This window comes from Artemia franciscana, chromosome 18 (genome assembly GCF_032884065.1).
Source record: "Artemia franciscana chromosome 18, ASM3288406v1, whole genome shotgun sequence".
In the NCBI taxonomy this organism is placed as follows: Eukaryota; Metazoa; Arthropoda; class Branchiopoda; order Anostraca; family Artemiidae; genus Artemia; species Artemia franciscana.
The window spans coordinates 3,574,497-3,601,131 of record NC_088880.1 but is presented as its reverse complement, the minus strand read 5'-3'; the positions used below and the strand labels follow the sequence as shown (position 1 = coordinate 3,601,131).

At 33.9% G+C, this 26,635-nt stretch overlaps 1 protein-coding gene across 4 annotated transcripts in view; it reads left to right on the top strand.

Moving 5' to 3' along the window:
* Nucleotides 1–6,774: 6,774 nt before the first annotated feature.
* The window catches only part of LOC136038510 (polypyrimidine tract-binding protein 1-like), a 35,053-nt gene continuing 15,192 nt past the window's right edge, over nucleotides 6,775–26,635 (top strand). Inside the window, exons 1-5 of one of the 4 annotated variants that reach the window (XM_065721605.1) lie at nucleotides 6,778–6,983; nucleotides 17,099–17,119; nucleotides 17,168–17,202; nucleotides 20,870–20,903; nucleotides 25,546–25,638. In XM_065721605.1, coding sequence (XP_065577677.1) covers nucleotides 6,851–6,983; nucleotides 17,099–17,119; nucleotides 17,168–17,202; nucleotides 20,870–20,903; nucleotides 25,546–25,638 — 316 coding nt within the window. In that variant the 5' untranslated portion in view covers nucleotides 6,778–6,850. Of the gene's footprint in view, nucleotides 6,984–17,098; nucleotides 17,203–20,869; nucleotides 20,904–25,545; nucleotides 25,639–26,635 lie in introns of all 4 variants that reach the window. The other 3 variants (XM_065721607.1, XM_065721604.1, XM_065721606.1) reach the window with 3 other exon arrangements.

The window sequence follows — 26,635 nt, the reverse complement described above, 5'->3', positions numbered from 1 at the left end:
ACAAATATCTTATAAAATCAAATTTACGAGCCTCTATTGCAACAGTTAATAATTTACTTGCAAAAAAGGTACAGCAGTCTATTTTTTTTTCCTCACCAAATTGTGGATTTGCTCAATTTTCCAAAAGCATGGTCACCAGTGAGATTTTTTTTTTTAAGCGATATCTAACGGTGTTTCTTTTTCACTATTCAGAGTATTTGAATCCGCACCATAGTTGATAAGCATGTCAACAAGTTCAGATGGATAATCATGTTCGTTTAAAACAGCTAAGTGTAGACAGTAATCACAGTTGGGATTTTGCCCATTCTTCAGATATTCTTTGACTACCTTTAAATTTTGGGGAAACATTGAGGCTTTTACAGCCACAAGAAAAAGTTTGTCTTGGTTGGTATGGAACACAGGTAAATTAGCTATGGTTGGTAATTCACACAAGTCACTGGTTTTGCCTTTCTTAGCAGCAGATAAAGCTGGTTCATTGTTGTCCAAATTGTAGGATAAACTTGCATAAATTGTAGGAAAAACTTGCAGAAGATATTGAATTAAGTGAAAATTCTTTTGGTTTATATCAATGTCTACAAGTCTTTTATTGGGTTTGCATAGTCTTGGATTTGCCCCACGTTCTAGAAGACATTCGACTTTTTTTTTCCTATTTTCACTGCAATATATAACGGCGTTTAATCGGCCTCATTAAAAGTATCAATTTCGACTCCATTCTTTATCAGTAAGTCGCAAATGTCGCGGCTTACAAACCGAACAGCATTGTGCAAATACAGACAAATTTTGGGACTTGGTCTTTTTTCCAAAAGGTATTTCACCAAATACCATTGATTTTTTTTTTTTTTTTAAAGCCTCGAGAAGATCAGAACACTAAAGGATTGTCACTTCCGTAAATTTTTTCTTGTTGTTTCATCATAGGGAAGTAATATTTTAAACTGACCAAAGTACTAGAAACGGCTATTTTATTTCTTGAAATTAAAAAATAAATTAAAAAATCTAAAATAAAATGGTAAAATTACTCCACAATTACAGAATAAATTTTTACCCCGGGGCAGCTTTTGTCAAAAATTTCATGGTCTACCAAAATTACATAAGCAAGGACTTCTTTTAACGCCCATCGTAGCTAGTACGACAGCCCCCGCTTCCAATATTGGAAAATAGTTATGTACATCCTTCAAACCTTTGCTTTATTTTCAAAAATCATACATATGTAATTCACTAGACTTAGTTGACAAACTCAAAAAGGTAAATATCTCAAAAAATATAATTATCAATGGTTTTAACATCGTTTCTATGCATTGTGTTGGGGTTTCTATGCACTGCATAAGCAGTAGTTTTAGCTTTAAGAGGGACAATAGTACTACACAGGGACACAACTGCAAAGGCGCGTAACTAATATGGCGCATAACGATTTACGCGCGCGGGGGGGCTTTGGGGGGGCGCGAAGGGACCCCACCAACTAGGTGTTGGGGTGGCGCGAAGCGCCACCCGAACAGAATCAATGCATGTTTTGATTTTGGCTCTCCGTAGAGGAATAATCAAAATGAAATTTGCATTTTTTTTTTTTTTTTTTTTTTTTTTTTTTTTTTTTTTTTTTTTTTTTTTTTGGCTAAAAGGCTCTCATAATTTTGATCGAATGATTTTGAGAAAAAAAGAGCGGGGAGGAAGCCTAGTTGCCCTCCGATTTTTAGTTAATTAAAAAGGCAACTAGAACTTTTAATGTTATACGAATCTTTTTATTAGTAAAAGATTTACGTAACTTATAAATTAGCTTACGTAAAGAACTTTTGTATTCTCATGTTTTATTATATATATGAGGGGGTTCGCCCCCTTGTCAATACCTCTCTCTTTACACTAAAGCTTAAATTTTGTCCCAATTCATTAAGAATGACCCCTGAATCACAAAAGCCATAGAATAAATAGTTGAAATTAATAAAAATGCTTTAGCGTAAAGAGCGAGGTATTAGAAGGACGTGAGCCCATCATATGGGTAATAATTTCTGTTTCTGTTTTAAGTTTTAATGCTGTTCCTTACTTCCAGCTGAAAAAGCTGACAAAAATACATATAAACAAATTTTTTAATTTATTTTTTCATTATTTTTGTTCCCCGAACCCCCTCCAAATTAAATACCCCTCCCTCCTCTGGCTATGGCCTTGAATATGCATTATGGCTATGACCATGTCCATGTCATTTAATAAGTTGGATTTCAAATTAAATAAAGAGGCTTTTAACGATTAGATCCTTTTCATCCACTCGTGTGTCAGTTTGGCTTGTCTAAGGAAATTTTCTTCGTATGTTTGTGTGTATGCCTTAATAACCATTTCTGTATGAGTTTACTTATGTTTATATTCACGTATGTCTTCATTGTATATTTATGTGCATGTATTTTTCTTTTCTTTTTCTTTGTCCGGTTTCTTGAGCTACCCTGCTATTTATACATATTGTATACTTGTATATTTATACAGAGAACTATTACAGGAATAAGCAGTGACTTGTACGCAACGTGGTGTAAAGGATCCTATTGGCTCAGTTCTTATAAAAAAAATAAGCGGCATAAACCAGCTGATCGAACAAGATAGTCCCTGCTTTGAATACTCCTGCACTGGAAGAAATTGGCAGAGCCGTGAATGCTGCTATGCTGATCTTTAATTGTCCAGAGGAAAGCGTTTCAAAAGATAAACAAGTAAAAATTATCGGTGGATTTGAGGATAAGTTGTAAAATTGTTATATCTTTCTGAAATGTTTATAATAAAAGGAGAAAAAAAACAAATTCAGATCAAGTTTGTTTTAATAAACAGAGTAGGTCAGTGCACAGTTTTCGTTTCTTGAGGGGGCAGTGGGGGTGGGATTAAAATTAGAAGTAGCAAAATATTAGAAAATAACGGGGATATTTGATTGATTGATACCTGTGCTTTCAACATTCCACAAAAATAATAAACAATGAAATAAACATAGCCACTACTAGAAGGCCAAACACAAAGTTGAATTCACAGAATTGATTTCCACTGTCTTGAAAAGATTTTCCCTATTGTTTCAACTTTGTATTTGTTTGTTATGGAAAGGCTGTGTGGCCTTTGTTGGTATTTTTGCCAAATACTCTATGCACAACGGGTCGATTAGCTAATTATTTCTCATAATTAACTGATTAATTAACCAATTAAATCAAATTATTCAATACTTTGTCTTTCCTTTTCCCAAAAAAAAAAAAATTAACAGAGACATAAACCTGTTCTCACCCTGTATCTCAAGTGAGGGGAAACCTTTTGAAAATTATTCATTGACAAGCTATAACTGATCTCCAAAGATCACTGTATGTAAAAATTAACTAACAAGTCTCAATGCCTGCCGAATTTTACTGATTAATTGGTTTCTATCAGTGGATAAAACCCCGGGAACCAATATGTATCTCAATTTTGATAAATTCAATACATGAATCCCTATTTGAGCTAATTATTCAAATTAAAGCATTACTTAACGATGTTTTAAGAGATATTTATATTTCATTGTTTAAGGAGATATTTATATTTCAATTAGATACTATAGACAGAAATACAAGCCCCCAAAAGTATTCTAATCTTCATCAATTTCTTTGAATCTATTGTTCACATTATCAACTCACATTATAATGCAAAGCTACGCCCTTATGAGTAAAACTATGCTACAAGGCCAGAATGCTATTACACCAAATAGTCAAAATATTTTCGTTATTTAGCGGGACCCATTTTGAGAAATCTGTCAGTAGCACCCCAAATCTGGTACACGCCCTGTCTTAATTGGTGTAGCCTATTAAGGGTTGAAAAAATCCTAGATCATAGAAAGATTGTGTACAAGTTTTGAACAACAGGCTAAGCCTTTTTTTCTTTCATTTATTAGACCATGAGAAATTACTACGCCTACCGTCGCTTTCGTTGGTCTCTTTATTACTGAATATAATATTGAAAGAAGATTTCAATCCTTCCAAATCTGGAAGCTGGCTGGGGAATGTTTTATAGAAGATTTTGATGCGTATTTATTTATTTACAATGTAACAGGTTGAAAAAATACTGAAATTTACAGCTGCTCATCATGGTTTAATGTAGCTCTTTACTTTTCTTTGAAAAACTTTTTTGTGGAAAAACTTTTGGAATTAGTTTTGTTAAATAAGTGACATGTAGCAACTTTATCATATGGGATTTAAGGCTGATTATCATTTACTTGTTTTATAGTAAAAAGAAAGCGGCAGATCCGCCGACGAATTTGAATTTCTTAAACCTCCATAAACAAATAAACAGGATACACGTCGGGCTGCTTCTCGGTATGGTAAGAATAATTCAAATTCCTTAAACCAGGGCAAAACTCAGCAATGGTTTAAGAAAGTGACAAAAATGGGAGGCCACTTGTGCAAGAACCTTATTTTACTTCTGGATGGACCGCCAGAACAGACAGTCAATAAGCCTAATAAATACCTAGCTAGAATCTTTGTGTAGGTATGATAGAGTTGGGCCTGTCTTTCATCAAAGTAAATGTCAACTTACAACTGATTAACTTAATCATGAATTTGGGGAATAGAACAACAAACGTTGTAGAGTTCTAACAAGAAAACATAATTGTAGGCTCAAGAAAGCACAATTGTCTCTTTTAGATCTCGCAATACTGCCTGAAAGACGTTAAGGTTACAGTCACGCTTATTGACAGATTAGGTGGCTAGAAGATTAAGAGCTGTGTGTGGTAAAAAGAAAGACGCCGATACAAAGGAACAACATATTAGTTTCAAAATTCATAAATTACGTGAGTTGGATGATTAATCTCACGCACTAATACAATTATTAAATAAATAGATTTGTTAAGTTTAAGGAAAATGGAGTAAAATAAAAAGCTGGAGGGCATGAATACATTCGACAAAGACTGTCGTAAGCAAATAAATGCCCTTTTTTGTACTGTAATATACTTATTTATGTGTTTATTTTTTGTCAAAAACGGCTCGATTATTTTTGTTTTTTTTGGGCAAATTGACATCCTAGGATCTTCTGTCCAAAAAAAAATCTATATAGGTCACGAGTTTGAGAATATTCGTTAAGAGCCTTAATTTTCGAAAAATACGTTAGTGATGTTGCACTTTTGAGCACTTTGCCTCTGTAGTGGTTACAGCGTTCTTAGTGACTATGAAGCAGGAAAAATTACACAAAAAACATATAATTGACAAGAAATATTATGTGATTGACGTTACACTTATGAGCACGTTTCCAAAGGAACATAACTAAATATAAAATACCAAGTGTAATTAGTCTATTCACAGAAGATGTTTAATCAGATTTATAATGCATAGAGGACAAATGAACAACCTACACCGTCAAATATGACAAAACTCAACCGACCAACTAAGGTAAAGTGGATTTTTAAAAAATGTCTAAAATAATGTTAAAACAAAAAACAAAGGAACATACCTTGGGAATGCTTGCGTCGGTGACAATTACAACGAGTCAAAAACATAAATGAAGAAAAAAGAAATATCCGTTTCGAAGATAAGCAGCAGCAAGAATTAAAATGAGTCAAAACCAAACAGAAGAATAAAGAAATATATGGTAACAAGGTACATGGAAACGAGGAGTAGAACGAATTAAAAATAAAAGCGAAGAACAAAGAGATACACGGTTGAAAGATTTGCAACAGAGCGAACAAAGAATTTGTGGTTTGAACATCTCAAAATAATTATTGTGTTTTTAACTCCAACAAGCTCCATATACCCTTGAAATAGATACAGAATTTGTATGGTAAAATCGTTTAAAGGCTTGATTGCTCTTTGTGAAAGTAAATTGGACTGCCGAAGGAACATTAACAAGTGACCTGTTCAGAGAGACACGAAACATCAAGAATGTGAATTCTTATTTAGATTTTTATTTAAATAGATTTTTTTGTCTTATATAGATTTTTTTTATTTAAATAGCGGTAACCTTGTTAGTAAGGCAGTGATTTTCCAGCACTGGCGTAATTTCGTCAAAATCCTGGGGGGGGGCAAAGTAGGGCCTGATTTTTTTAAATCATGTAAAAATGAATGAGACATATGTTACCATAAAGACAAAGACATATTAATAAAAACTAACCTGTTTCTTTGAACACTTGAATTATGCAGGCTTATTTTAGTTTTGAAAAGACTTTTTCTTGTAGAAACTACATTTGATCTGGGAAGGTTAAACTAAGGTCTGGGGGTTACACTTGGGTATAAAGGGGGCACCGACTTTAAAGTGGCAATAGAGTAAAAAAACCACTCGATGCCTTTTTTTATGTTCTTCACGAATATTATACTCACTTCTACTGCAAATTTTTGAGCTTGGACTTTTTGAGCTCTTAAAACTGAGGCAAAAGTTAAAATATGAGTTATCGGTCGTTTTTGATAAAATAATACTACGTTTTCTTAGCGCCGTTTTCTTGGTTGTTTTCAAGAAAAATAATACTACATTTTTTTAGGGCCAACATTGCTTATAATAAAGTTAGTTTATGTTAGGTTAGGTCAAAAAGTGCTTCAATTTGAATTTGCGGTATAAACTATTATTGTATTCGTAAAGAACATAAAAAAAGGCATCAAATTGTTTTTACCAATCCTAAACGCATAGTAAATGCTAAATTCAAATTAGGTAATGGACTGTTCCGGCCAACAAATGCATTAGAGTGAGTTCAATAGAGCTACTGATTAAAATATTAGTAATTCAATATTCTAATTATATATCACATATTACTTTGTAACTCTATGGTAGGCAAAACATATTCGGCAACACAGATTGAACTAACAACGCTATTGCCCGAAGAAACGAAATAATTTGGTGTTCTTGAATTCATGCTCTTGAGCTTGGCAAAAGTACTTTGAAATTTGAGAAAATGTATGTGTATGACACGAAGACTGGAAAAGAATTTGTGCTCCCAGATATACGCGGTATGCGGTATGCGGTATGCGGTAAGAAACCGCGCAATACTCCCACCTATACTTCTGAGCACTTCAAGTCAACTAAAGGTGAAGTTCCCTCCATGACAATTCCCCAAAAGTCTGCAAATAAGGATGTACATTTTTTTTTAGCTAGGCTACAAAAAGCAAATGTATAGTTCCTCTTTAGATCCTATTTAATGATTTCTCTCCATGACAAAGTCTGGAATTAGGGCTATTGAGAAGTAAACAAGTTTAGAAAACAGTTGTTACAGGCCTACTTTGTAACAGTGTATGTAGACTAGCCTAATTGTAGTCAACACATTTAAACTCCACTATATATATACACTAGATTAATCTAGGCAGAAATTTCTTTACATCATCTGTCCCTACAGGAGTCCATGTAGTCAATTACTGAAACAATAAAACAGGAATCATGCATAAGAAACAGAAATTAGACCCAGCAACTGCCAACACAGAGTTGGCTAGCAGGCCTAATGAGAATGTTAAGTGTCCAAACTTCCAATAAAGTCTGTTTATAAAAATAAATAGAAGTTCAAATTATAATAAAAAGTAACAAAGAAATGTGTCTTAAAAGTCCATTAGATCAGATAAAAATAGCAAAACTTCTTGAAGAAAGCAACACCCAATAATCTGACAATTCAGCAAAAAGTGTACCCAACATCAATAAATATAGTACAAACAGGACATTGTCAGTGCTTAAAAAATGACAAGAATTTGTCCTTTGAATGACATTGCTTTTTTCCTGTTTTTCTCTTTGTTAAAGCATTGGTAATGTTCAGTTCATATTGCTTTTAAATACAGCATTAAGTAGGCTACTAGAGGGCAATTTTTACAATATAATTTAAGTATCCTCAATTGTACAACTCACCTTAATATAGGCCTATATTAAACAGTAAACTACATTATATTAGGCCTACTTATTATAACTATGTGTGTACAAGGTATATAGGTTTTGATAACACTGAAAAAGCCTACAATTTGGTTTAGAATATGTTCCCTTTTTCTCCATTAGTGTTGTTCTTCAGAGCCACCCCAGTTGAAAAACTTTTTCTGTTTTTGGCTCTCCTAAGAAGTTGCAAAAATGAGGTATGTCAAACACTTTTAAATTATCATAGCTTAGCTTCCATATATCATCATTCCAAATTACAAGGCACATTGTGTTGCACAGCATATTTAAGTAGGCTAGTAGACTTGAATCCATTTCTATTTAGTCCTGTGAGGCCAAGTGACTATATTTTAGAAAGTTTTTTTTTTAAGTTCCCAAAAATGAAAAGTAGCTTTTAATATATAGAAAAATCAGGGTTTTGCAGGAGAATGCTCTTCTTTCTGGGCAAACTCTTGGAATTTTAAGTTGTCAGTATTATTAATGAGGGTAAACCATTACTGATAGGTTGCATTTATAGAAGCCCTAGATGCCCTTGCATCTTACCAAGCTCTAATCCAGTTCACTGAACAAGCATCCAATCATGATAATCAGGACTTCATTCTTCTTGGAGATCTGAATCTACTGGATATCAAATAGGTTAAGGGCCTGGGTTATCTAACAATAACTAAAAACCAAGAATTGTTATTGAGCACTGAGTACCTCCCTCTCATTGGTGCCAGTGACCATATCTGCCATAACTTGCTGCTTAGTCAACAAACAAAAAATTGTAATGAACAAACTTACACTAACTACTGCAAAATCAGGGAGATATAACGTGTTGTAGAATGGGACCAAGTGATTGCCAAAGGAGACATTGAGCTACTTTAAGAACTATGCTCCAAGCTGAGTGGACATGTACTTCAAGATCATTCCTGAAGACGCCAAAAACACTCCCATACCTTAACCAGCCTATTAAAATGGTTGAGAACAGTTAGAAGAAGGATTTTTCAAAGTATTGGGAATGCAAATGCACACACCACTGGGATCATTTTGCAAGAGCAAGGAATAAACCAAGGCTACTGACTAGGCACTTCATTGCTGACTATGAAGATAAATTGGTATTGAACATCAAAGACAACCCAAAGAGATTCTGAAGATGCATATCTGTTAAGGATAAGAGTAGAGAAACTATTTCATTCCTGCTCAATCCTGAAGGAAAAAGTTGGAATATTTGGAGGACATTGCATATATTCTGAACAACACATGTGCATCCAACTTCTTGTGGACCCCCCTGATCAGCCACAGTACCCTGCTCCCAGGGTGGTCAAGCTCCCAGTGCAAAAAATTGTGACACTATGGACAAGATTTAAAAAAAGGCTGAATAAATTATACCCTGACAAAGCTAAAGGCCTAGACAGTATACATCCCAGGATCCTTTAAGAACTTGCAGATACAGTAGCCAAGCCACTCTGTTCTCTATTCAAGCTGTCCCTTCAGACTAGTAGCCTACCTGCAGATTAGTGGACAGCCATAATTCCTCCAATATTAAAGAAAGGATCTAGAACCCAGTCTGAGAACTATTGGCCTATTAGCCTGACCTTGACTGTGGCCAAACTTTTCAAAAGGATAGTCTGGGACACAATTATAGTGCATATCACCAAGAATTGTATTCTTTCTGGTGGACAACATGGATTTGAGAAAGGTGATATCTATCAAAACAAATCTAATACTATCTTATGAATCTTTAACTGATCTGCTTGAGCAGGGTTTTCTAGTCAATGTGTTCCTACTGGATCAAGCTAAGGCCTTTGATAAAATGTCTTGCCACTACCTGACAATCAAGGTGTCAGCATATCAGATAGACAATGATGTTGCCATATGAATCCATAGCCTCCTATCTAATAAAACCCAGATTGTTCATGTATATGATGAAAGAGATGACCTCATCTACTCAATACCAGTTCATGTTAAGAGTTACATCCCCCAAGGGACCAAACTAGGCCCAACACGGTTTAACTTTTATTTAAATGATGCTCCTGGGGTTGGCAAGAATGGCTTGGAACTTTATGCAGATGATTCCAAACTATTTGGTCCAGCAGCCTCAACAGAATATTGCTCTTCTCTATAAGAAGATGTAAACAAGCTCTGTTTGTGGGCTATAACCTGGATGCTCAAGTTCAATTCATGCAAAGTCCTGCATCTTGGTCCAAACAACCCCTTCTATAGTTATCACATGGTTGACTCTTACAGGTGCTGGTATGCCCATTCAGAATGACAAGGAAGAGTGTGTTTTTGGGGTAATCATTGAAAATAGGCTTAAATTTCATAGTCACTGTCAGAACCAAACAGCTAAGGCAAACAAGGCTCTTGGTTTGATCAAGTGTTCAGTGACAAGCTTCCAACTGAAAGTTATCCAGAAGCTATATGCAGCCCTTGCTTGTCCCGATCTTGAGTTTGGCATGTTTGTTGCCACTAAGCACTTTAAGTGTGGCATGATGATACTTGGGAAGGTCCAGGATGGAGCAACAAAGCTGGCTTTTGCCAAACAACAAATCTCCTGGAAGCAACAACTAGAAAAGATTTAATTGCCTACCCTAATGTACTTTAGAGAGAGATGAGATGTCATCCTTGCATTTAAGATGATGACCAGTTACACCATTAAGCCCATTTTGAATCACAGTGAATACATGGGAACACAAAGAAACCCCATAAAACTGCATAAATTTAGCAAAAAGCCCAAGGAGTTCAAGTTCTTCAACAATTATGTCATTCCACTGTGGAATTCACCCAGCAAATCTACTGTATCGATCAGTTGAAAGCTTCAAGATTGGTGTTGACTGTAATTAGAGCAGCAAGTCATGGAAGATGTAATGGGACAAACCAGTATCATCTGGAGGGTCTATTAGATGACACCCACCCCTTTTAGCCCTCAAACATGCCCAGTCAGCAATACATCTAGTGACACCCAATAATAAAACCAAACTCTCCTGTATATATGTAAATAGTGATGATCCACTCATAAACTATTGCTACGGGAGGGGGGGAGTTCTTATAAAGTTACGTTAATTGGAACATGGGAGCTTAGTAGTTAAGGGATATAGATTGGGAGGGTTCTATTGACAAATCTCTATAACCATAAAGACATAATCATTATCATGATGTTCAGGTCTTCCGAGTTGGGCAGATTCCCTTGGGGACGATCCAATAGACAATAGGATCTGTACCTGATACCTTGACTCAAAGACAAACACAATAATTGACAATGATTTTATTTTCTTACTTCATATACAACTTCAGGTAAAATGACTTCAATGTGAGTTAGCAGTATAATGCGCATCAAAGACAGAGTACTGAATAATCTCCTGACTTCCAGGTCCACCTTATATATCCAGAATCAACCCGGATTTCTAAATTGAGCACTGGGTAGACTGACCTCAGAAATGTTGCAATACAACTCTTCTTTTAATTATCCAACATATGGCCTAACCACCTCGCAAAAGATTTATTACAACAAGGATTTTTACCTCTAGTTTGTTGACCAAACCAGGAATAGAAATCTGGTTTCTGATTGGCTTTAATCAAAAGTTACATTTTTGAATCCAATTTTGATAGTTTAAAAAGTATCATTTTTGCTTGCTGTAAAACTTATGCCAAAGGTAAAAAGTATCTTTTTTGCTAGCTGTAAAACTTGTGCCAAAAGCACAAATCCTATGAGATGATGAATTTACATTTTAAAATCTTTAGATGTATAAGATATTCTTTTTTTAAAACTTTCGAAAGTGAACAAATGAGGGATTTGGTTCTGAGTTCTGTAAGGGGGAGGGGGGTTGCTGGTCCATGTGTTACATATCCCCTATCCCGCTGTAGATTGACGCCCTCGTCAATCAGAACATTCTCTTTCCTTAAATTTTAGCTTTCTTAAAATCCTTTATTGTCAAAATATTTTTTTTTAATTCTTTCACCTCTGAAAATGATTTTTTAAAGAAAATGTATATATTCCTACACCTTGTATTGAACCTACACCTTACACTTGAATTTAATTTTACATCACTTGACATGAACAAGGTTTACATGTGAATACCTGGTTCCAATTGTTTGTTTTTATTTGAATTATAAATAATTTTATCTGTTGTATTTAATTTTCAATTGATCCCAGGTATTTTAACAATAAAGTGTAAAATATACAACATTATATAAAAAAAGTTACCACTGGTACTTTTATTTAATTTAAACTATTCACTATTTGGCACTTTTAATTGTTCATCACTTATTATTTTGGAATGTTATTTTCACACCAATCACAATTTTCGTATCTTTGCCCTATTTACTGATTGAACTAATATAATGTCATTTATTAATCTATCACCTTTAAGTGTTTTTGTTTCTTAAAAATTTAGCAATTGTAAGTCTGTCTTGTTTTTATGCTTTTACAAAATGGGAAGTGCAAGACTTGGAACACCTATTCCCAGCAGTTTAAGTACAAAAGTACCGCCGGTACTACGGCTCTTCCGTCCCGTTCCCGCTCTCTTCTGCATTTTAAGCGTTATTTTTGTTGTCTCTAATTGAATCAACTGAGGTAGTATTTAAGACCTTACTTTGTAGTTGATTCCTAAGTTTATGAAACTAGGATTTAGGATGTTCTGTTATAAATCTTCATCTGGGTCTGTGACGTTGCTGATATTGGGTTTCCATATTGAATTAGGTTATCATCTGTGGTGTCTTCGTGGGTATGTTGTGCCTGTACCCACTGGCTGGATGTTACGTCTTCTCTAGTCAACATTGTTCAGTCAGAAAGATGAAAAAGATTGTAGTACAATAGATGGCGCTATTTGAGGTGTCACTTGGGTGATAGCTGTCTGGTTGAATCAGATGTGTTTTTCGGGCATTCTTTGGCGGTTGATAAATCATGATAGGTGTTTTCTAGTTTTTTTGATCATGACGTATCGTCGGTCAATGTCAAGAGTATACCAAATTCTGTAATAAAATATTTCCAGGCAGAATCATATGGTTATTAAACAGAATAGCAATAATAGTACATAATTATAAAAGCGTTGTTATAGAATATTTGTAATTAACATTAATTATTGTGACTTTTGATTGCACTTGTTTCAAGGATGATTAAGTATATGATAATGTGGCAACGTATTAATACTTTGTTACGTTAATGAGAAACACTGTTCAAAAGCAACGGTTAAGCACACGATTAATTTAGAGGTTTTATTTTACTTTTTATTTGTTTCTAATTCTTTATATTCCCAGCGCATGACTTTGTAGAAAAGAAACGTCATTTTATAGCGTCATAGATTTACCACTGTCATGTATTAGGAATACTTTGTCTTAGGAACTCAATATTGAAAATGAGAGAGACAACCTCTATTCTCTTGCATATATTAAAAAATGGACAAGTAATTTGTACTTGTCAGAGGTCCGTATTTTACATAAAATTTTTGCCAAATATTTCTATTTTTGATGTAATTTCGCCAAAAAGAAATGCAATATATTGCATCGTAGCCTTTTAGCTAATTTACACCAACAATACTTCTTAAGGTAGGGACGGGATATATGAATGTATGGAAAAGACCTCGATTTTCCTGTACTGTTATATCCTCCCATCATAATGGCTTAAATATCATCAGGAGCTGTAGGGTTTAATTGATGCATTTCTTGTGCCTCAATTGCATCTCTTTTTGTCCTTTTTCGTCTCAAGAGCTTTCCATAGTTTATTGTGAGTAGCGCTCTTATTGTTAGAGATATAAGAAATACCATAAATATAGTGATTATGATATTGTACCACGAATTTCGTGAGAATAATCCGTATTGACTTTCCACGTACTTTAATCTTTGGTCTTTGGTCGTGAACAACGGTATTTGTAGGTCTAATGCCTCTTTTATTTTTGCTAACTGCATAGTACCCTTAATTTTTTTTATCTTGGGCCATATTGATATTTTTCATTCTTTGTTGATCATGTTCGGTATTGTATAAGACAAGTTTATTCATTGGAAATTTATTATTTTTGGGCTCATAACATTTGTGCTAGTTGTGATTAAAGGTGTTTTTACAGTTGTTTCTTTTGTCACGAGTCTGCAACCTTGTTTTATAGTAATCGTTCCAACGTCCTGTAACAGTATTTCAGTTCGATAACTGGGGTCAATCTTTTCTGTATTGTTGTAGCAGGATAGAGTTCCTACTGTCTTTTTGTGTACTGTAAATAGCCATAAGTCATTTCGTAAATTAATGAAGATTTCTCTTTTTGTACTTCCTACTAAAGCATCACATGAGTTAGGAATATCTTGTTGCTGTGATTCCTTTAGGAAGAGATCTAGCATGCATGATCCTATTTTTACATTATATATAGGTAGCATTAGTTGGCAGACTAAATTTTTAAATGAGACGCATTCTTTTAAATCCTGGGCATTAGCTAGTGCATATTTTCTTCTGTCTTGATCAATCAGCATATATTCTGCTTCAGGCGTAATGCTCATGAAGGAGATGGTTTTTTTTAATATTAATGGGAAAAGTAGATATTTTGTATAGATCATATATGGACTGTTGATTAATTAGTGGGATTGTAATTACTGCAAACAGTTGTTCATTAATTTCGGTAATATGTACTTTTAGCTTAGTATAATATAAGAATAGATTAGCAACTTCTGGTTCTACTGGTAAATGGAGGCCAAATGTTAAGTGTGTTTTTATTTTGTTTAGGATGGTCTTTAGGTCTGAGGGGTCTACTAAGTCGTAGGAAAGGGATCCTCCTGTTAATTCAAATAACGCAAGCTCAAATTTACTGACATCTGTGGCTAAATTCAATAATGAAGTTATAATAATGTCAAGTGAAACTGTTTTTAAACTGGAATCAGAAATTACTCTGTCGACCTCATTTTTTAAATAATTCGTTGTGTTGACTGTTCTTGAGATTTTTTTGATAAGGTCTCAATTTTATCTTTTTGATATTTGGCTATACTCGCTTGTATTTTTTGTACATGTAGTGTCGTATTCATGGCAGTATTTAATCTTTTAACATTATCTCTTAATATATTTAAATCTTCTTCAGTAGACAAATCGAATAAACGAGAAGCAAATTCTCTAATTACTGGGATTAGGCTAGTAGATCTTTTATATTTAGTTTTACGGAAAAATACTCCAAATATTCGGGTCGTACTTTGTTTGAGTTTCTGTATTTCTGCCTTAAAAAGTTCAAATAATGCTTCCAACCTTTGTCTGTATAATATCAGGAAAGCTTGGAGAGTAGGCATTTTATAAGCATTTTCTATAGTTAATTCTGGGAGGAGTTCCAACTCATTTGTTGTTGGCTCATCAGCCATTGCCAGTCGTGCACAAGTTTTTTACCGTCTATAGTCCAATATTTTCTCCAGTGATATTCATCTTGGCATTTTTTGTCTTCGTCCATACATTGTGTTCTACAATAGTCGACGTCAACAAAAGGAATTTGCCATCTAACTTGTATTCTCCCTTTTTTTGTAGATGTCCATACCCAACTAGTAGACCTATATGGCTGTCAAACCGCTATCAAGATTTCGTCGTTGTTACCTGGTATTAATATGTTAGGGATATTATCCGTAGTAATATCTGTTATTGAGGGGTCTAATACCATTGGTAGTGGATCAATAGTCGTGGTTATAGTTGTGGGGAATGTTTTTCGAATTTCTATTCCTGTGGTATATTCGGTTTCCGATGTAGTTTCTTCGTCCTGGGTATTGGATTCCCAGAAGGTAGTAGTTTCATATTTTTTAGATGTACATTTTGAGGTTTCTGCTACTCCGTTAGTGGTCGTCTCTATATTATTATCGTTTGTAATATTTGGGAGGCGGGAGGTTTCGTTGCTCTTTGTAGTTTCTGTTGTAACATTTATTATCCTGCAGAAGTACTGGCATTTAAATTTATATTTTGGTTTAGTTTTACTATTCGTGGTATTAGACGATACTTCTATGTCTTCTATACCCCTTATTGTCTCCGGTATTTTTTTGTTACAAGAATCGACTCAATTACATCTGTTTGGACTTCAGTTGGAACGATTTCTTGCAGAATTTTTGCACTGGGTTCCGTTTGGATTATAGTTGGTTTTATTTCAGATAAATTTATTTCCTTTTTTATTGGTTGCTTGTCAATCGTATTAGATGGCTTTGGTCTATTCCAAAACTCTTTAAAGAAATTCCATACCGTGGGTAACTCATTTAAAAGTGCACATTGTCCATCATAAAATTTTCTTTCTCTTAATTTGGTTTTAATTGGTTTGTTTATGCTTGGGTCTTCTATATCGTTTGTATCTGGGTTTTGGTTTTCGCTTATTGATCTTTTTCTCCTCTTTTCTATGGTTTTCCCAAGTCCTATGGCTTTATCAATTTCTGCCATTTTTACATCGAAATCTTCGATTAATTTTTTGGTCTTGAATTTTGGATAAGTAGAGGTTGGCGGCTCTTTTTTCTCCTTATGGGTATTTTTGCTTGCTTGTAGTCCCTTGTCCGATTTTAGGAATTGAAAAATTGACTACTTTAATTCATATGTATTTTTCTCTAGCCTTACTACTTGTTGGAATAAAGTCTTGAATGGTTTAGGGTCTAGTTTCATAAATATTTTCCATGCGTTTTTACTGGTTAGAAGTGAATTTTCATGCTTGAAAATCACTCCATGTTTTATAATATCTTGTGTGTTGGAATGGATACACAGGGTCATCAATATTGTTATCAACTTCGTTATTTCTAGAAAAGTTATTTCAGTGATTAGTATAAATAAGATTTTTTTTTTTTTTGGGGGGGGGGTTAAACTGTTGGAGCTGTACCACCTTAATATATTTTTTTTCGTTTCTCCAGAACTGTTAACCAAGAGTTATTTCCTATCGGATAGCTGCCTCTTTATTTCTCGGCTCCTAAACCATATGCTTTGACTATAAACATAATTTAGCATACCGCAATGGAGAGTGTCATTCAAAAAGTGGTAGTATTAATCTTTGTGAAATGAAAAAAAAAGGTAAAGCAAGTTAGTCAAAAGAGAAAGGGAATTTTTATTCGAATCCGCTCACATTTTGCTTTTTTTACAGTTAAATTCCATGTATTTTAACCATAAAACGCTGTTCTGACTTTCAGAAAGTGGTAAACTTCCTTGACTCCCTTATGACACTCGTCTACATAGATGCATTGGTGGGAACGGATAGATTGACTAAGGCAGTATTAATCATCATTAAAGTAGACTGTGTTTTACACAAAGAGAGCGTTAAGATTAAAGAAAGAAATGAGTTAAGGCCTAATAGTTTAAGAATGATTGATTGGAAGGTACTGATATTCTTATATATTCTAGGACTCCAACTTCCTGGCGCTGCTGCTTTAAACACTGCAGCCCTTCGTCTGCCGGGACAAACTGGTGCTGGCTGCGTTCTACTTGTTTCCAATCTCAGTGAGGAGGTAAATTGTTGTATCTTGTTACTCGTTATGTTGCTCGTCATAGTAGCTGCCAGGTGTAAATAGTTTAATCCTGTTTTTGTAGGACTTACTAGGACAAAAGCTTTTCACTATCCGAAAGCTACTAAGCTAGGTGAACGAAGTTCTTTCACAACTCTTTGAAACCTCACAAGTAGAGTAGCAGTGCACGTTCAGGTATAATGTTGAAAGCCCTTTTCTAGGCATATATTTTGATTGGAGAGGGGTCGTTTGCCTAGTACCAAATTTTTTTATGTTTATTAAAACTAGCGACCTGGAGGCGGAACACTTTGAGCCTCATCTTTGGGCCGCATGTCCAATCATATAAGTGTCATCCGCCTTGCCAAGTAAGCAAGAGATAGCAAAAAGCCGCTATCTCTAAATTTTACCATTTTATTCTTGTAAAAAGAATGTAATAATGAGAATAATGACCCATATAATTCTGCTTTTGGGCGGCATTATGCATTGATACATCAGACGAAACTTCACAAATTAATGATCAAAACTAAATTTTCATATCGATTACAGTGTTTAAAAGTTTCATCTCTTATCCATGTTAATTTGAAAAAAAGAACAAGTTTTTTCAACTGAAAGAACGGAGCAACATAAAAACTTAAAACGAACAGAAATTATTACGTGTACGAAGGGGTTCGCCCCTTAGTCAATACTAAAGTTGGATTTTTTTTTTTATTCTTCAAGGATGACAACTGAATCACAAAGGTGGTTTAATTAGAATAAATAGCTTTTTTGAAAATACTAAAATTTAGCGTAAAGAGCGAGGTATTGACTAGGGGGTGAACCCCCTCATATACGTAATAATTCCTGTTCGTTTTAAGTTTTAATGTTGCTCCTTACTTTCGGTTGAAAAAACTTTTTAAATTTATTTCTGATCGTTTTTTCAATAATGCTGGGAAATCCGGGGCCCCCTTCATAGAAAATTCGATTTCCCCATAAAAACTTCCTCCATGGGAAGATCCTCTCACGTAACCCCTTCCCCCGCTTGAAAAAATCCCCCTGAAAACGTTTACACCCCAATAACCAATGTTATATGTAAACAATGGGCAAAGTTCATAACTTGCAGCTCTTTCCCTGGAGACTGAGGGATTAAGTCATCCTCAAAAACATAGCTATTAAACTTTTACACTACGTTGAACAAAATGGCTATCTCAAAATTTTGATGGGGCAACTTGGGGAAAAAGTGAGCGCGGGAGGGGGCCTAGTTGCTTACAATTTTTTGGTCACTTAAAAGGGGCACTAGAACTTTTAGTTTCGTTTCGAATGAGCGCTCTCGCGATGCTCTAGGACCACTGGGTTGGTAAGATCACCCCTGAAAAAAAAACACGCATCTTTGATCTTTTTTCTGGGAAAAATACAAAATTCCACACTTTCCCATATAAGAGCTTGAAACCTCTACAGTGGAGTTCTCTGATTCGCTGAATCTGATGGTTTGATTTTCAGATTCTATGATTTTTAGGGGTCGTTTCCCCTTTTTTACGAAAATAAGGCAAATTTTCTCATGCTCGTAACTTTTGATGAGTAAGATTAAACTTGACGAAAATTGTATATTTGAAAATCAGCATAAAAATCCGATTCGTTTGATGTGTCTATTGGTATCGAAATTTCGTTTTTTTGAATTTCGGTTGCTATTGAGTGGGTTCACTCCTTACCTACAGTTTGTTACCTCCAACTATTTGAAAATTGGTAATGCAGTTTTTTTTCTGGCGTAAAGTCAGTGACTTACAAATTGCGACCGGCTCCAATTACTATCGATAGTGTTAGTCCGAAGAAGGTAGAACTCGAATTAACCCCTATGTGGGAATCGCTATTCTATGGTTACGGACTCCCACAGTGGTGCCAACTCACGAAAATGATGGGGGAGGGGACAAAACTTGTTTTCAAAATCTATGTGGTGAGATTAATTTTTTACAGTGGAAATACCAAGCAAGACATTTTTGAAGGAATTGATTCCACTGGTCTCTGAAATATCTCGAAGAGCCGTAAATAGGCGCATTTGAGCTTCTCTGTGAAATTGATCAACTTACAAACAGAGAGTGGATTTTTATTTCAAATAGTCTTGCCGTTTACCCGTGCCAAATTAACCAAACACTTGGAGTACTATAGGTCCTATCACTATCTTAGCTTTATGACTATCTACCTTGGTTCTACTGCCCTAGGATGACGCATGGACGGATAATAGATAAATATATCTACTAACAAGTAAACTAACATCATTTTATACAATCCTAATAGGGGGGGGGGGGGGTTAATGCCAGGTTTGCTTCTCACTCAATGGGACTATCTGTCTTGGCTTTTTCTAAAATTATCCATGACTTGATGCCCACAACTATTCCATTTTAATTCAAATTGCTTTTGGCCCATATTTAAGGTTTTTAAACGCCATTTATTTCACTTAGGCTGTGATCTAGTAAGATTTTAGGGAGAAAATACTCTTAAGATTTTAGTCAGAATCAGTTGATAACGCTCTTAGCCTTGGTAATTAAGACTATCTAGAGGTGATTTATTGTGACGAAATAATAAGAATCCTTATTGGATTACCTTCATTATTTAATAATGAAGAATACTTGCCTGAATCATCAAAAAAAACTCCGTTTGGGATCATTGCAGTTTATTTTTCATTTTCAAGTTGTATATGTTCGAGGTTTCATAACTGAGCTGCTCATTTAGAGTTGGGGATTTCCATTTTTGTTTAAGTCTTAAAAGTTGTAAATTCATATGCATTTGTTCATATCAAATGGCTGTAAAGACAAATCGATTATCTTGAAAATTATGCGTTTTTAATGCTTTTAGCAATACATTTATTTTTATACAAAGAAAGCCTTTCCCTTCTTCCATTGGAATAATGTTATGTAATTTGTCATTCGAAAAGCATTGAGACAGTAATTTCTCCTTTGAAAAAAAAAATACAGAAAAGAAAATCTTTATTTTTCTGAAACTTGTTTTTTACTATTATGCAATACTTTTAATAAATATGAGACATAATATTGTTTTCCCGTTTTATATTGTGTTGTTCATTCTAGTCATTACTGTTTAGTTACTTTTTTATAATAAAATAAATTTGAAGCTTAACTAAAATTTTAATTCTCAGTTGGTTAAGTCCCCAAGTTTCAATTTAAGTGGGACCCATAACAAGACTAACCTTTTGTTTTTCGCTCCTCTATTTTTATTCTATATTCAATCGCCATATGTTGGTCGTCCATCAGAACGGTTACGCGTAATATTGTTTTTGGTGAAGGAATGAGGCATTTTGATAGTTGAGCCTCTAAAAAAAAAAACCTTTTTTTCTGTTTTTTCTTTTATATGCTAGTTTCATAGGTAGGTTCTGCTTTTTGAATAGCTCTGTGACTTATGTTTAAATATTCGTTGAAAAAGATGCAGAAGTGATTTTTATTTTTTATCTGTCTCTCTCTCTCTTTCTCTCTCTCTTTCTCTCTTTTTCATCTTATTATAATACTTTCATCTAAAAGAGGAATGAATGCTATCTTTTAAATAAGTCGTTAATGTTGAAATAATGTGAACTGATTTGTGTTTTTTTCTCTATTTGCTGATTCGTCTGGCTCCTGCTGGTCTCTTGCCCTATTTCTGGCTCCGTTTTCGTCTTTTGCTCCTGTGGGTCTATTCTACTCTATTTTAGACAGTTACTCCAGATGCCCTCTTTACACTTTTCGGTAGGTTTTTCCTCTTCTTCTTCTTGCTCAGAAGCAAAGATCATAAATACCAAAAAATGTGACATCTTGAAATGTTTCTTTAATTAAATAAAATTATTGAGATTCAAATGCAAAATAATCCTAAGAAACGAGGATTTTTTTTTAAATTGATGCGTATTCAGTAAAGTAGAGAATTTTAGAAGGTAGATTTTTTATATTTTTTTTCGTCGTTACTGAAGTATGATCTTTGCTCAGGAGTGTTCTAGTAGCTCCTAGTTTTCTTTGTAGTACTATTTTGTTTTTTCTATCTTCATTGTCTAATTGAAACCAGTATTTGTCTTTGCAATTATTATTATCTTTAAGCTCCTCTTATGTGGTTATGTCTATGCGTGTGTGTTTGTGTCTTTTTTGTGTTTGCATGATAATGGAGTTCATTAGAGGCTCAAAATAAGATATAGCGGGTACATATACATACATATATATATATATATATATATATATATATATATATATATATATATATATATATATATATACTAGCTGTTGGGGTGGCGCTTCGCGCCACCCCAACACCTAGTTGGTGGGGGCGCTTCGCGCCCCCCCCCCCAAGCCCCCCCGCGCGCGTAAGTCGTTACGCGCCATATTAGTTACGCGCCATTGTAGTTGTGTCCCTATGTCCCACCTGTGAATATAGATAGATATATATATATATATATATATATATATATATATATATATATATATATATATATATATATATATATATATATATATATATACGTTTTTAACTACGTAAAACTTGCGAATATACAACATTCTTTGCTGTCCCATTGTCTGTGCATATAAATAGATTGTCAGGTTTACCGACTCTTGAACATGCAACATATAATGGTCCATGGGAAAACAATCCGTATTCAGATCTATACCTCATGATTCTAATGATTGCCCTTGAGCTTTGTTGATGGTGATTGCTAATCGACCATTCCCTGAGTCGCCATCGTCATTTATATATCCCCCTGTGCACCCCGGCGTCCCCTTTGTAGTTATGTCCCTGTGTCCCGGTCGTCATTTATATTCCCTGTGTCCCGGTCGTCATTTGTGTCCCGGTGTTCCAGTCTGTGATTTCTCTTTGAGTGTCCCGGGCGTCATTTATATTCCTTGTGTCCCGGTGTCCGGTCGTCATTTATATCCCCATGTGCCCCCCGGCGTCCCCATTGTAGTTGTGTCCCTGTGTCCCGGTCGTCATTTATATTCCCTGTGTCCCGGTCGTCATTTGTATCCCGGTGTCCCGGTCTGTATGTACATTCGTTTTTTAGTTTTGTTTTTCTCCTTTATTTTTTTCCTTTTTTCTTTTTTTTCTTTTTTAGTTTATTTAGATTTTTAGATTTTTTAGTTTTTTTATTAGTTTTTAGTTTTTTTGTAGTTTTTACCATTTTTTTAGTTTTTTTAGTTTTTTTTTTTTACTTATGTCCTGGTCGTCATTTATACTCCCTGTGTCCCGGTCGACATTTGTGTCTCGGTGCTTTGTTGATTGCTAATTTATATTATATTTATATTTATATTTTTTATATTTATTAATATTTTTTTAGTTTTCTTTTTCTCTTATTTTTCAGTTTTTTCCTTTTTTTTAGTTTTTTCTTTTTTAGTTTTTAGTTTTTTTTTGTTTTTTACCTTTTTTTAGTTTTTTTTAGTTTTTTTAGTTTTTTAGCTTTTTTAGTTTTTTTATTAGTTTTTATTTTTTTGTAGTTTTTGCCTTTTTTTATTTTTTTCAGTTTTTTTTAGTTATTAGATTTTTACTTTTTTTAGTTTTTTTTAGTTTTTTAGCTTTTTTAGTTTTTTTTTTCTTTTTAGTTTTTTTTGTAGTTTTTACCTTTTTTAGTTTTTTTCTTCTTTTGTATTAGTGTGAAATAATTCAGACGTCATATGCGAACAAACATGACGTCACCTGATCCATCCACACATCCACAGACAGACAACTTATTTTTATATATATAGATATATATATATATATATATGTATATATATATATATATATATATATATATATATATATATATATATATATATAAATAATATTATAATTTTTTCCAATTGTCAGGTTTTTTGGTTCTTTTTTTATATTAAGACTTCTTTTACTTGAGTTTTTTTAAGATGAAGAAAAGTGATATATATATATATATATATATATATATATATATATATATATATATATATATATATATATATATATATATATATATATATATATATATATATACACGAAGACTTTGAATTGCCTATTTCAAATCCATTTAGGGATGTTTTATTAAAAGTCCACCATCTCTATAAGAAGTATTGTTTTAATTTTTGTTTTGTTTTTTTTTGGGGGGGGGTCTTTTTTTCTTTGGCTCAATGATCTTTTTTTTTTGTCCCATTGTTAATAAAATATAATAGATTAATTATTATCAAAAAAATCTTTTTCGTGATACTTATAAATTGATTCTGAATTTACTCGGCGAAAGGTGCCTTCCTCTAAAGTTTTAAGAGCTGCTGTAAAAATTGTGTGGACTTTCTTTCATGCATGTGTTGCGAAACCTAAACAGGCACTATAAATCGTCTTTATCCGAGCGTTGTTTTTAACCAAGGTCTTAAGGCTTTTTTGTTCTGTATGACGGGCTGGATCCGACATGATCGAAACTCAGGTTTCAAAAGTCCCATTGCCTCCATGCCCCAGGTGTCTGAGCTGTCATGGCCACACTCCTTAGCTACAGCCAACCGTTTTACTTCTTACGCTGGAGAAAAGGTGATTTGAGTGCAAGTAAAAATAAATAAATTCGTTTGGTCGAAAAAAGGGGAAACGTCGTCTTCTCGCTCTTTGTATACATGAAAAACAAACATTAAAGAAATAAAATTATGTCCAGGTTTCTATCGTGTTTTAAAATAAATGTGTCAAATTAACCCATGAATACTTCTGATGAAATAAATAAATTAAAGCTTTGTTTTCTCATGATTTTAAGGCGGATTAGGAATTGTTCCGTTTCGAGTTTGTTAACTTAGGATGTTTTCTCCTTATTTTTGCTTGCTGATCTAGAAAGCCCTAATATTGATGATTTTTAAAGTGAACGGTTGCTTAGCAATATTCTTGACGGATTTTCTTGCCTTTACTATGGAGACAAGCAATTAATTTATAAGGGTGTTTGATCTTTTTAAATTTCCGTATTTCCGATCCGGATGGGCTCAATTTGGCCGTTTTATTCAATATTATCTAAGGAAGAGCGTGACTATTCATGAATTGAAATTAAATCGATAAATCTTGTTTTTCGAACATGTTGAATGTTTTGAAAGAGGTTTTATAATTTACATATAAAAGGGTTTAGTGTCTTAGGGCTAAATTAAAAAAGTTTCAACTTGCTCTTTAGTCTTTTTTATGAAAAAGTTTATATGAAGGGGAATGCTAGCAGAAGTTCAAAGTTTTTAATTTACAGAAATATTGATCCGTGTAATGTATATGTACTTCGTTTTCTCTCCATTGCTGTTAATATTATTAACATTTTGATTGGGCGTATCAACGTTGACACCTATTTTGGAGGGGGGCCTGGAGACAGGAGACTTGAAAATACTGTAAAATAATTTTGGAACCATGAAAATTGATATAGGCTCTAAAAAACCATGAAGAATGCATTAAGAAAAGAACAGAAAAATCTACCAGGAGCCTCTTGAATATGTAAAATATTACGAGTGTTCTTTTTTGAATGTATTTCGCATCAGTTGAGTAAAAAAACGATATTTGATTATTTTATGCATGTCGGGGATAAAGAATTCGATTGAATCGAGAGGGGTATTTTCTTTCCGTCAATAAGCATTTCCAAAATCATAGTTTTTTGATTCGATTTACGACTTCGGATTTTTTTGTGGGGGATGTGAGGGGGGAGGTAAAACAATATTTCTTCGATCCTCAAAAAAGAGAATACGGTGCATTTATTTATTTCTGTCGTTCAACGGGCTTCGCTGCTAGTATATACGTGTCAGAAAAAGAATCAGCTTTTTGTCTCCCTCCCCCTCCGTTGGCTCTAGGCTGTCCCACACGAAAATTGAGCTTCGGCATTTGGCCCTTGCTAATATGGCCTAATGCCACCTCGCTCCCCTCAAGTCGCTCGCTACCATTATCAGCGTTCAGTTGGTTCTTGCCATTGTATCAAATTCTGGTTTGTTAGTTTTAATTCATTTATGTTTATTATAGTCTACATTTGGGGGGTGGTATTTTATAGCCTATATAGATTCCAGTGGTCCCTTAATTATTAGGTGTAAATCTTTATTTATATCTTGACTAGCTGGCTTTTTTTGGGCATTACTAAGAGGTGTACACACACACACTTGATTTTTTTAAACAGGCAAATCTTATCCGGAAATTAGGTTTAGAAGGGGGCTGTTTTCATGTTGTTGTTTTAACTCATATTTATACTAATTTTCCATGGACTGTCGGTGAGTTGATCTCTTTTTGCTTATCGTTTTATATTTAGGCATTGTTTAGTATGAATATGCCCACTTTTTTCCGTTAATTAGTTATTGTAAGTCGTTTCGCAAATAACGGGCTATTGAGCCCTTCGGGATATTATTTTTTGTTGTTGTTCCTTTATTGAAACAAATGGAACTCAAACTTGACCTTTTTTTCTTTTTTTTCAAGGGGTTTATGGTGATGTACAACGTGTGAAGATATTGTTTAACAAGAAGGATACTGCACTTATCCAAATGAGTGAACCTCAGCAAGCTTACCTAGGTAAGGCTATTATGAATACTTGGGTGATTGCGGCTTTTGAATTGCCAGCGCCAAAATTTTCGAGTTTGCATTACAAGTATATATATATATATATATATATATATATATATATATATATATATATATATATATATATATATATATATATTAAGGCTCATCTGTTTATTAAGAAAAAAAAAAGAATGTAGATTTCTGCCCCCCCCCCCCTCCGTTTCCGTTTGTTTTCTTTTTTTGTGTATCAATCTCTTGTGTTCAGTCTTTTTCGTCTTTCGAAATTTAACAGGTTAAAATATCTCCACAAAATTACCAAATGCCTAAAATAAAATTCGGCACTGTCTCATACTCTCATCATAGTGATCTGTTACTACTTAGTAAATTTGAAACATAAAATGTTTTGAAATAAAAAATATCGTCGAAATGGTTTTAATAGGATGTATTAATGCACAAAAATATCATGAAATTTAATTTTCTTTATCAAAAGTTTCGTTATGCGAAACAGTTTTAGTAACAAAGTTCATTGACGGACCTATTTCAGACAAGGGTGCTGTTTTATGCAGTTGTGATCCCCGGTATATCAATTTCATATAGTTTCAAGTTACCAAGAAGCCTATCTGTTTTGTTTTTTTGTTTTTTCAATCGAGGTGATAGAATTATATAAGACATTAGCTTTTATCAAGTCATATGGAGAAGCACAGAGTTGGATGATTTGTTCTGACTGCATCAGTTCTTCAATACCTGATGAAGGAACCTGACCCTAGTCGTGAGATAGTTTATAGCATTCATCAAATTGTTTGGTCATTAGAGTTTATGGGGGAGGACATACATCTCGTATGGGTCCCAGCGCATGTTGGAATTGCTGTAAATGAATCTGCTGATAATATGCACTATTATTTTCAGATTGAAGACAGGTCATGTCAAAACCTATTCAGTTTTGCATAAATGGGCAGAGTTAGGTCTCCTTACTGTGATATCTGTAATATACTATTACTTTGAAATC